This window comes from Spermophilus citellus (assembly GCF_964194105.1).
Source record: "Spermophilus citellus genome assembly, chromosome: 2".
Taxonomy (NCBI): Eukaryota; Metazoa; Chordata; class Mammalia; order Rodentia; family Sciuridae; genus Spermophilus; species Spermophilus citellus.
Genome location: NC_138183.1, coordinates 175,437,970 through 175,450,993, shown reverse-complemented (window position 1 = coordinate 175,450,993; position 13,024 = coordinate 175,437,970). Strand labels below are relative to the sequence as shown.

Here is a 13,024-nt window from a genome sequence, read left to right as displayed (position 1 = left end):
GTTTTTGGTACTGGACATTGAACCCAGGGGTACTTTACCACTGAGCTACATCCCTAGTCCTTTCTATTTTTTTTTTTTTTATTTTGAGACAGGGTCTCACTAAATTGCTGAAGGTCTCACTAAGTTGCTGAGGCTGGCCTTGAACTTGGGATCCTCCTGCCTCAGTCTCCCAAGTAACTGGAATTACAAGAATGGAAACACAATATGACCCATCTATCCCACTCATTGTTTTTTTTCCAAAAGAACTAAAATAGCATGTTATTTTAATACATACACACCAATGTTTATAGCAGAACAACCCATAAGAGCCAAGTTATGGAATCCATCAAAAGCAGAACAGATAAAGAAAATGTGATATATTTACACAATGTAGTTCTACTCATTGATAAAGAAGAATGAAATTATGGCATTTGCTGGTAAATGGACAGAACTGGAGAACATCATGCTAAGAGAAATAAGCCAGACTCAAAAAGTAAAAGGTCAAATGTTTATTCTTCTACATAGAAGCTAGAGAGAAAAAAAAGAATAAAAAAAGTGAATCTCGAAAAAATAGAAGGGAGATTGGTAGAGTCGAAAAAGGGAACCACTGGGGAAGAAGGAAGGGGGAGAAAGGGGAAAAACTGGGGAATTAAGTTGACCAAATTATGCTATGTGCATGTATGAATATATCACGATGTATTTTAATTTTATATATAACTATAATGCATCAATTATAAATAAATTAAAGGAAGATCAATAGACCAGAGGAAGAGGAGCAGGGGGAGAGAGGAGAGGAGGGAAAGAGGAAGTATTGAGGATTGAAATGGAACAAACTATGTTTTATGTATTTATGAGCATGTCAAAATTAACTCCACAATCATGTATAACTATAGTCCACCAGTAAAAAGTAGGCATCAAAAAATTTTATGTTTTTATTCAGGCCATGGAAGCAGGACTCTCAGAAGTGAAAAATGAGTTACAGTCACGTGATGATCTCTTGAGGATTATAGAAATGGAACGATTGCAGTTACACAGAGAATTATTAAAAATAGGAGAATGCCAAAATGCTCAAGAAAATAAAAAAAGGTACAGTTTTAATATTTGATACTCTGAGAGAAACTATTTAAAACATGATGTTTGTATATTTTTAAGAGTTTTATATTTTCTAGTAAAATAATAAATTTATTTTTAATTAACATGCTATTTATTAGTAGATAGTATTAAATATTAAAACAAAAATAATGGATATTTTATCTTTCAATATTTACCCAGAAACATATATAATATTCTGATCTGTGGATGCATTTGTCACATTGAGTCAGAAATTTTCTTAGAACTTTTGTTCTTCAACATATCATAGCTGGGCATCATGGCATCCGCCTATAATCCCAGCAACGTGGGAGGCTTGAGGCAGGAGAATTGCAAGTTCAAAGTCAGCCTCAGCAATTTAGTGAGGCCCTAAGCAAGTTAGTGAGACCCTGTCTCAAAATAAGATGATTAAAATACACTGAATTTTAGTTATTGTGATGTGGCTCAGTGGTTAAGTGACCCTGGGTTCAATCCAAGAAAAAAATATACATATTATAAAAACAATAGTACATAAGAGAACATATGGGGAGGGGTAGATATGATTACAGTGTGTTTATATACATGTATGAATATGCCACAATAAAACCCATTTCTCCATGTAATTAAAATGCACTAATTAAAAAAACAATAGTATAGAGCTGGTATTCAATTACATATTTGCAAAGAATAAGATTTTTCCAAATGTTTTTCATTCTATTGTCCATAAGCCTGATGTTAGCTTTCTCACTTGTAAATGTAGTAATTTTACCTCCTTACTCACACCTTGTCAATTCCATTAAGGTTTTTTTTAAACAGAAATTTTTCCTCTTTGAAATCAGATATTGTGTACTCCATAACCACAAATAAAATTGGACTGCTGAGGATTATTAAGTGTTTTTGCTTATGAATAGGCAGTTTGAATGCTTTAATAGTTCATTGGCATAGAACTTTATTCCTCATGATCAAAAAGCTAACGCTAGGGCAGTGATAGGATTTTAAAAATTGAATAGCCAAATGGTAAGGGAAATTTTATTGAAATATAATTATTGTTTCAATTTCTTCAAAGTTGTGGGTTATGTTAGCACTTCTTTGAGGTCTATCCTTAACAACTAATGGCAAACTAAGATCCCCCAAAGTGACCTATTGTATGCCTCACCAAGGATGGTAGACTGCCTATTAGCCAGTCAGCATTATTGAGTGCTCTGTATACAAGCTATACATCATCATCCCTGATGACTAATAAATCTCTTGGCTATTTTTTATGTATAAGCTGCTGTTCCAGTGTGGTGAGTCAGTGAGAAATGTCTTCACACAAACAAACAAATGTATGTACCCAGAAACATAAAAAAAAAAAAAAAAAAAAATTGTAGAAAAGCACACCATCCAACGAGTGTCTACCTCTGGTTTTGTGAGGAATATTGTAGGCAGTTTCTGTTCCACTCTTACAGGGCCAATGCTAAACTGTAAATATTGCCCGCTTTCCTTCAAGACATAATTTGATCCAAAGTCTTGTACTTATGCACATATTTTGTCAGTACAAACTTTTGCTCTGCCTTGCCATCCTTCATGTCATTTGGTATTTATTTTGGTCTTCAAGCCATATCTTTCTCATTTGGAGGGCATCCCTCAGTTGTAGTATTCTGAGATTTGATGAAATGGTATATATGTAAATTTCCAGTTTCCATTGTCTTTTAGACTTCTCAGTCTCCATCCTTCCCACTGCAAGTTTTTGAATCCTTCTAGTTTATTCTCATATAAATGTTGTTCTGTTTTGTTGTTTTGGTTTCTTATTTGGACTTTGTTTCCTTTTTGTGTCTGTATTAAAGTGAAGCAGCCCAGATTACTGAGAGCAGATGCACACTAGCATTATATAAATAGTACAGTAATGTCTTCATTTCTTTTTCAAAACCTTAGTCAATAATGCAGATTTTCATTAGCTTTTCCTTTTCTTTTCTTAGATGTAGAAGCACCTTGTATGGATATATTTTGAATTCTTAAAATAATTCAAACATCCTTTTCCCACATCCTTTTTTACATATTCATATTAGCATCTTATATTAGCATAATTATTGTTTTTTATCACCTTTCTAAATTGGAGTTTGACATTTTTTCCCCTCACTCAATGAACTTTGCAAGTTTACCATGAGGATTCAGTTCAGCATTACTCCCCCTGAAATCACATAGGAAGAACTGAAAAATAGGAAATTTCATTTTTCACTTTTTACAAATCATACCAAATAAGAAAATTTTAAAACTAATCCTGAAATGATCTTTTAGAAGAACATCAAACAAGATGAAAAATGTTCACAAAATATTACTAAGTGTAAAATAAAGAAATTGAAAATCAATGTGTACAGTGTATTTTAATTATAGGGGAAATGTATATTATTTATTCACACATATGCGTAAGGAAAAAGGCAATATACACAAAAATGTTAGCAACAGTTTTTCTTGGATGATAACTTTCTGTGATATTATCAAATATGCTCTGTTTTCTACACTGTGTGGAATGAACACTCATGCACACACACGCACGCACACACACACATACTCAATAATCAGAAAGAATTGATCTATACTTCAGGAATATCACTAATAATTTTTACCTTTTGAGAGGTCCTTTATTTTTAATCTTTGAATTAGTTATTTCTACATCATTACTCAGATTTTGGTTTCTTGTTTTATTTGTGTGGTTTGTGTTTTTTGATGTGTGGAACCTTTCTAAAAACTCTGGGCAATATAAAATTTTACTTACAAATGGGTGTATTCCTCAAACACCAGACTATACAGGCATAATCAAGCCTAACTTCTAAGAGAACGCTGATGTTTTTTGCCACCTGGTATCTTTATTTTTTAATTTTTTTTTTTACTGATTTTTATCTTATAAACCTGCCTTACATGGAAGTGATCGTTATTTGCCTATACTTCTCCAACCTTCTTTTGGGGTATTGTGCTTTTTATACTAGTCTCTGCTTCTCCTCTCCAGTATTAATACATGGTTACAATTCCATTTTATAAATGAGTCATCAAAGGGTAGTTGCCTTTTATCTGACTAGACTGCCATATGTAATCATTTTTAAGCATATTTATGGAATAGTTGTTTCCCTCATACTACTCATGATATAGATGCTCCCTGCAATGCATTAGCAAGTTGGGTTGTTTCTTTTGCGGGGCATGGGTTTCTGGGCTGTTTTATCGCAGGAAGCAGGCTTTTCTTCTTATCCAAAAATCATATCTACCTATGCAATTCCAGTATTCTGGCAATTCTAATGAATAATTGAAATTTCATACTAATTACTACACTTGTTCCCCATTAAAACTATTTGTACTCAGTTAAAGATGTAAATACTTATGGGATCTGAATGTATTAGCACTTGCAATTTATATAACTAGAAATGTTTCCAACAAAGTAATGATCTATCTATCTATGCAGCCTACAATGGTCTAAATTAATAATATAATCATAACAATTTATTAAGTTGAGCTTAATTTTTTTGAGGGGACGTCTAGGGATTGGACCCAAGCATGCTTTACTACTGAGCTACATCTCCCAACCCTTTTTATTTTTTATTTTTGAGACAGGGCCTTGCTAAATTGCTGAAGCTGGCCTTGGACTTGCAATCCTCCTGTCTCAGCTGCCTGATTCATGGGAGTAAAGGCATCTGCCTCCATGGTCGGCCAGTTAAGCTTAATTTTAGCCTATTATTTTTAATTTGTAGACTTGAACCATCTTATTCACCTTCTACTAAAGAACCAGAAAGGAAAAGGAAAGAGATGTTTCCAGTGGTCCCAGACCAATCAAATCATGAAAAAGAATTAACTAAGGTATGGAAACTAATGAGCTCTATTCTTCCAGGAAGAAGTCTTTGAATATGAACAGTTAAAACAACAACAACAACTTCCTTCTAACTCCTTTCTTTTTTCTTCTGTATTTTTTCCTAAATTAAAAATCTGTCAGTCTGATAATTCTGACATTGTTCTGTATGTACACAAACCTTGGATTGTCACTCTGCCAGTGGGAGATTGCCCATGAAATATGGAGGACTAGTGGCTCAGTGAGACATGGTTTATAGCAAGAAGGTTGGTAGCACAGACCCTGGGGCTTGGCCATGTGTACAAGCCTTGGAAGGTTGCCTATGCACACTGCTCAAGATCCTCATTTCTAGAATGGGAATGATCTGTACCTACATCATAAGGAGATGTACGTGATGGGGACAGAAAAAGCCAATAACAACTACTACTTATTGCCCTTACTATGTGCCAGCAACTGTTCTGAGGATTTAACAAATCCTAATTCATTTATTCTTCACATCCATCTTATATGATAGGTCCTGAAATTATCTCCTTTGTACATGTGAGGAAACTAAGAACAGAGAAGTAACTTTCCCCAACTTTACACAACTAATCAGTAGGTGAGGCTCAATTTGAATCTAGTCAACCTGCATCCAGACTCCATACTCTTACCTTAAGTTAAAATCTTTGAGATAATGCCTGTGAAGTGCAAAGAACAAGGGCCTAGCTAAGAGTAAGCACCTAGTAAATATTGGGTGTTAGTATTTTGGGTGACACCACATTTTCCATTGAGTGCCTGATGTGTGTCAAGCACTCTTCCACAAAATGAGGAAGGCCTGGGCATTGTTCTTAAAGAGTCGTCTGTCATTCTCTAGTCTCCTACAAAAAGCATGTTCTTCTCTTCTGTTTCTAGTAAGATTTAGTAGTATCTTTCTTTCCATGAATTTATCATAGCTGCTATTCATTTCTCTTGTCTTTAGGTTTGAGGATCAGACAGAATATACAATACTATAAAATCTAAACAACTGTTAAACAAATGTTAGCATGGCTTATAACTACCATCTAGTGCCCTACACGTGGCTTGACACATAGTAAATGAAAATAAACATTTAGAGAATGAATTAATTAAGACTAAGTTATCCTGTAAATGCATAAAGCCATAAATTCAGTTGCTGTTTGTGTAAAGTCAACATTTTTTGAGTATCTAGTAGGACTATAACTATTCTGTTAATTTCCATAGAAAATAAAATTATGTGAAAGATCTTGTATGACAGAGTTGACTATCAGAGAACAAATATAAGTTCAGTGTAGGAAAAGTTACAAATTAATGATCATTTCTCTTTTTTGTTAAAACATTTGTTAGTTGTCAATGAATCTTTATTTTTTTATTTATTTATATGTGGTGCTGAGAATTGAACCCAATGCCTCACACATGCTAGGCAAGCACTCTGTCCCTGAGCCACAACCCTAGCCCAAAACTTAATGATCATTTCTGTTATATTTTTCATATGTAATTACATATAATCCCATGAAACTGATTTTGTTTATTTTAAGAATATAACTTTAGGAAACTGTTCTTCACTGATGTGTCTCTAGTTAATGCATTATGATAAAAAATTGATTAAAGCCTTGTATAGATATACTCTTCTTAGCATTATAGATTATTTGGTAGTAATGAAATTTTCAATAATATGAAGAACCTACTGATTTCACACAGTTTTGACATGGAGGAAGAGAATATAAGGCTCAGGTCTCTATGAGCTCTTGGAGACCAATAGATAGTTCAATACTATACTGAAAAGATAAAATGAATTGTATATAAATAGCTATAGCTTCCAGGAAGTGTTTGTGGAGAGCATTTTCATTCTCTTGCAATAAAACCAACAAGAGCCATGTATTATGAATCCTGCAAGTGTTTTCTTTTTCCAATACAAAACTATTTTTAGCCATTTGTTTTGTAATAAAATTCACATTTTTAATAAACCAAAAGTCATTTGAAGCTCAGGTAAATTAATCTTATTTATAAGGAAGCTTTGCAGTATTGCATGTTGTTTTAATATCTAAACATTGTAAAAATAATAAAAAGTGTTCACTGCTTTTTCATAATAATGTGTTAATTTTTTTCCATTTTCAAAGTTCCATTTTAAGGAGAACATGTTAAACTGTACCACAGGAATGCACTCAGCAAAATCCAAATGGGGACAAACACCAGAATAATGCTGTTGTTTTATCAAATAAACTATAAGGGAAGAAAATTGAAGACAGAAGAAACGAAAGGAGATTTGTTACATTGTCCTGGGGTTAGCATGTTTGTACTCCAGTCTCCTACTCTCCTCACTTGCTTTCAGGAGCTGTATGAATTAGGCCCAGTCAGTTTTCTTCCCTTTCAGTCTTTTTTTCTTTACCTTCTGTTAAATGTTATGGTTAAGGTCATGTGATTTCTAAGGTCATGTCCAACTTTGAAACTCTAAAAATGTTATTAATAAGAATGGAATCTGATAAGTGAGGTGTTTTCATCAGCTTTTTCACTGCTGAAACTAAAAGACTTGACAAGAGCAATTTTAGAAGAGGAAAAATTTACTTGGGGGCTTAAGGCTTCAGAGGTCTCAGTCCCTAGACAGCTGCTTCTTTTCCTCAGGGTTCCAGGTGAGGCAGATCATCCTGGTGGAATGGTATGGTGGAGGGAAGTGGATCAAGACATGAAGATTAGGAGGCAGAGAGAGATTACTCACCAGATACAAAATGTATACCCCCAAGACACACACCCCTAATGACCCACCTCTTCCAGCCACACCCCCTGCCTGCCTTCAGTCACCACTCACTTAATCCCTTTCAGGGGATAAATTCACTGATTAGGTTAAGGCTCTCATAACTCAATCATTTCACCTCTAAACCTTCTTGCATTGTCTTACACATAAATTTGTAGGGGACAGCTAAAATACAAACCATAATATTTTTCCCTGACACCCAAAACCTCATGCTTATCTCACAATGCAAAAGTACAAGTCCAAAACCTCCACTGAGACTCAAGGCAAACTCTTTTAAGTGTGAGCCCCTGTAAAAGTAAAAAACAAGTTGCATATATCCAATATGTACAGGTACAGAGTAAACATTTCCATCTCATAAAGGAGAAATTAGGGCATAGAAAGAAGGAATGGAACTAAAGCAAGACCTAAGTACAGATAGGCAAACAAACCTTGTAGCTCCATGTCCAGCATGTGGGCACATGGCATCATGATGCTCTCTCTAAAGGGCTGTGTAATTTGTTCTACCTCTATGGCTTTGCTGATTGCAGCCCATATGGCCTCTCTGTTGGCTTATCTCTGCTTCCTGGTAACTTACTGAGCCACTTTCCTCTACCACACTCTTCCACCATGGTGTTCTGCCTCATCTATTGCCCCAAGGAATGGAACCAGCTGTCTATGGACTGACACTTTGGAAATTGTGAACCCCCCAAAAACTTTCCTCTTCAAAAATTGTTCTTGTCAGGTCTTTTTAGTCACAGCAGTGCAAAAGCTCACTAAAACAAGATGGATGGTATAAAACCTGGTGATGTGTTAGATTTGCCTCTGGACATGTGTACTTTCCATGTCAGGTCGTTCTATTCTAGGTATCATTCCCTAGAACCCAGCTTTTTCCAACATGTGAACCATCTTAAAAGCCCCTTTCATGCTGCTGAGCACAACGGGCAAGACAACAACAGGTCTGGGTATCAACTGTCTTTCACCAGTAATGTGATTAAAAAGTCATGCACCTTAATGGTTTGATCTACAAACCAGAAAAAGATTGTGGGAATTGAAAAAAAAATGAAGCATGAAAAGTATTTAGAACACACATAAAGAGAGGATTTAAAAAGATGTATGCACCAGTTTCAAGGGGTGGACCATATTTAGAGCCTAAGTCAATTAAATAAAACTTAAAGAACACTTGATACATTTTTAATACAATTTTAAATTTGAATTCTTCATGGATATTTGATGATGTGAATGATGTGAAGGAATTAAGTTTTTATATGTTATTATGTTTTCTAGCTATGTTAAGAGAGAAACAGAGTTCCTATTCTTTTAGAGTTTATAGACTAAAAAGTTTCAATATTAAATGAAAAAAAAAAAAAAAACCTCTTGCCTTGGGGTAAATTCCTGCAAATCTCATTGTGACTCAACTCCACTTAGCCTCTGCAGCCTTATTCCTCATAATGTACTTGGTCTAGCCACTCCAAACTCCTTTTACTCCACTAAGTGTGCATTACTCATTCACCCCATGTTTTCACTTCATTGTTTTCTGGGAGTCCTTCTGACTGGTTTCCATTCATTCATCAGTATTTGGTCCGATGCCCTCTCCTCTGGGAATCTGTCCTGAATCCATCCCCAGGCTGTGTTAAGCACTATCCACTACATACTGCTAACATTGATTACTTCACTGTGCTGGAATTGTCTATTTTTTCTGTTTCCCCCATGGACAATGTTTTTTGAGATTGATGATTATTTTATCTCTGAATCTCAAGAATTAGAAACAATGAGTAGTTTCTAGAAAGATGCTAGGAGGCTGAGTCAAGATTGCAGCAGTAGGAATGGAGAGCAGAGGCAAGATTTAGGAGAGCTTGAAATAGAATAGATAGAATTTGCTGCCTGCTTGGATTTGGAAGGACAAGAGAAGTTCCAGATGAGCTTAGAAAGATAGCCAAGATTAAGGATATAAGAGAGTTCACAGGGAGGAGGTAATGCATTTTCATGAACACATTAAGCTTAAAATGTTTTATAAATTGGTTCTGAAAATCTCAGCATTTAGTGGCAAATAGTGCAGCATAATTTAGTTTAAAAAAGAAAAAACACCAAATTAAAAGCCAAAAGCTGTAAGTTCCAGTCCCAACTCTATCAGCTACTAGCTTTATGATTTTAAGCAAGTCATTTAACCTCTTTAAGCCAATTTTTTTCTACATAAAAAAGCACTTGATAATTCTTTCTGTTCCTTCCAAAGTAATGTCAGTAGTAGATAATGATTTGTATATAGTAAGAAATAGAAAATGTTGAAATTGGAAGGAAAAAAGTAAATGAATCATGTTAAGTACCTTTTTTAAAATATTTTTTTAGTGGTCAATGGATATTTATTATTTATTTATATGTGATGCTGAGAATCAAATCTGGTGCCTCACACATGCTACACAAGAGCTCTATCACTGAGCTACAATCCCAGCCCTAAGTACCTGTTTTTAATTTTGCATGGGTCAGAAAAGGAAGATACAGTAGGTCCTCTTCAAGTTTTAGGATAGGAGAACTGAACATGGCCAAGAAAAACTTTGAGCTACTCTACAAATAAATGGATTTGCTCATGTTTTATGGTATCTGTGCTGCAGATAAGAAGCCAGCTCTATCCAGAGGAAGAGTTCCACAGCTCTGAGCAGGAAAGAATGAGGAATGAAATCTCTGACTTAACAGAGGAGCTTCATCAGAAGGAGATCACTATAGCAACTGTCATGAAGAAAGCTGCCCTTTTGGAAAAACAGCTAAAGATGGAGTTAGAAATAAAAGAAAAAATGTTAGCAAAGCAACAGGTATGCAAGCAAGAAGAAAGCTCTTTTCCAGGGCACACTCTGGTTCAGTGCTCACGGAGGGCTTTGTTATTGACTCATAAAAGCTTTGCATTGCTTGGTATTGTTTCTAGAACTTGGCATCACAGAAATTATTGTGTTGTCATAGAAATGCTTTGTAGAATCATAAAACCATTGTGAGATAAAGTTTCCTAAAATAAAGAATTAGGGAAATAAGCAACAGTGCAAGGTAATGTCAAATCTCATCCTACCATTTTCTTGTAACCATATTTTGAGCACCTCCCACATATGTGCTAATTAAACTTTTCTTTCTCAGTTATTTTCTGTATGTCCTGTTCACTAACATTTTTCTTTAAAAAAAAACTAATCCAGTTTTTCTGGGACATTTCCTACCCATCATTTCATTATAAGAATTCCTTTAGGGTTTTAAAAATGTGTGCTCTAACATGAAAATCAGTTCATATTTACTGAACACTCACTCAATAAATAGCCTAGTGCTTGAGGAAAAACAGCAATAGTATCTCAATACTGAAATATCACAAGTAACTTCTATTCTCTTTCTCTCCTTCCCTCTCTGCCAGGCCTGCCTAGCTTTCCTCCTTCCTTCCTATTTATTTTTTAAAATCTCTCAATCTTTTATTCATAATCAAATTGGTAACCTGCTATTGAGAACACAGTATTTATCTGCCTTTTTTACTCCAAATCTAGATGTTTTCAGAGCACAAAACATTTATTGAAAAAAATTCAATAACTTTCTAAGCATACGAAGATCACTTCACAAATAGTGTAACTATTAAATCCTGCATATTACAGAAACAGAAGAGACTCAGCCTTTTCCCAATTATAAGCCTTAAACTGTGATTAACATATACAACACACAAGAAAACAGCAACAACAAGATAATAGCATCAGTGGTAGCTGTGTGGGAAAGGAATTTTAAAGCTGGGTATAGTGATCTGGGTAGTTGGATTATGAATGATTCTTACTTTCACTTTTTACTCTTAAATATTTTCTAGATGTTGTCAATGAGCATATACTTAGTAATTTACAAAAGTAAATCTTTAAAGCAAGTGTTTTATATAGAAATTAGCCCTAAATAAACAAAAGGACAGGTACCATATCCAAGTATTTTCAAGTAGAAAATATCAGGGAAAGAAAAATTAGAAGACAAAATGAAGGAGTCACAAACAAGGAAGGAAACTTGGTAGAAATACCAGAAAGAACAAAATTAAATATGAAAGATATGTGTAACATATTGGAAAACTTAATTAGGTATTAAAGAAATGTAATAGATGGTATTATTTTAAGTGTGATTTTTAAACTATTTTTGTGGTGATAATTTGTATACAATAGAAAATAGCAATGAGAAATGGAATTTGGGGACTGGAAGGGGAAAAGTAAATGAATCATTATCATAAGTATGTGCTTTTAATTTATAAGAGGAGGTTATAGTGGGGCTGGCCAAAGATAGAAGAGCTAAATAAGAGTACCCAGTAGATAAACCTAAGCAGAAGTGTTTCTCTTCACTGCAATTAGAAAATATTTCTGTGCATCCTTAATTTTAATAAGATTACAAGTTTTCACTATGAATTTTACATTTCCTTTTATCTACTCATTTTTCAGGTCTCAGATATGAGATATAAAGCTATCAGAACAGAAAACACACATCTAAAAGGAATGATGGGAGATTTAGACCCTGGGCAATATATGGTAATATGCTGAATTCATTCAATAAATTGAACAAGAGTTTACACAGTGGATTTACCCAGATACGGTTTATTGACCACTTGCCATGTATCAGGCATGCAGGAATTGGAGTGGCAAATTGTCTTACACTTCAGTTGAATTCACTTTTATCTTCAGGCTGGAACATTTTAATTTCTAGTTTTCTCCCTTCTTCTTTTCCTGAATTGAGCTCAATTCTGATAATTTCCCAAAACATGCCAAATATGCTGTTTCCTCGATTTTGCTCTTATTGTTGCCTTGAAGTCCTATATCCTACATGCCTGATTTAAGTGTCAACCTTCCCCTCAATGAAGCCACTCCCCAAAATCCAGTTAGAATGAATTATTTCATCAACATTTGGTTTCTGTTTTGGTCTGACTTGTTTTGTAGCCTGTCACTGGATGACAATCGGGGATCAGGTTCTATTGTTTGTATCAGCAGCACCTCACAATATCAGGTGTAGAGTAAGTCTTTGATATATGTTGGTTGAATACAAAGAGGCATGAATAAATGAATGAATGAACTGATGGTTTTACAGGTTTGCACAAGGCAACCTAAGCAGGTTCTGTGTATCAATTCCATTGTTTAACAGTTGATGGTTGATTTTTATGTGAGAATTTTTAATTCATTGAACTGATATACCAGTATTCCATGTTTATCATTTACTTACTCTGAGAGAAGTTTTAAAATGATTTTTCTGCCAGTCAAGAATGAAGAGGGTAAGATATGAGATTATAATTGCTTAACCTGGCCTCAGTTTCTTCAGTGATAAAGTGAGGGAGTTGGATTAGGCATTCTCCACACTGCCTTCTCAAGCCATGGGTCTATATTTCTGTGATATTCTTGTTCTCAGAATAGTCCATATTCTAGCAGAGTAGAAGCATCTAGAAACATTCTGCCACCTTCTCTGAA

The 13,024-nt window shown here is 34.6% G+C and overlaps 1 protein-coding gene across 1 annotated transcript in view; it reads left to right on the top strand.

The window, feature by feature from the left end:
* DEUP1 (deuterosome assembly protein 1) overlaps nucleotides 1-13,024 on the top strand; it is a gene marked incomplete at its 3' end in the record, with an annotated part of 82,960 nt that overhangs the window by 47,892 nt on the left and 22,044 nt on the right. The window contains exons 8-11 of the mRNA XM_081281706.1: nucleotides 920-1,065; nucleotides 4,767-4,872; nucleotides 10,193-10,390; nucleotides 12,011-12,097. Of these exons, the coding sequence (XP_081137832.1) occupies nucleotides 920-1,065; nucleotides 4,767-4,872; nucleotides 10,193-10,390; nucleotides 12,011-12,097 (537 nt within the window). The remainder of the gene's footprint in view (nucleotides 1-919; nucleotides 1,066-4,766; nucleotides 4,873-10,192; nucleotides 10,391-12,010; nucleotides 12,098-13,024) is intronic.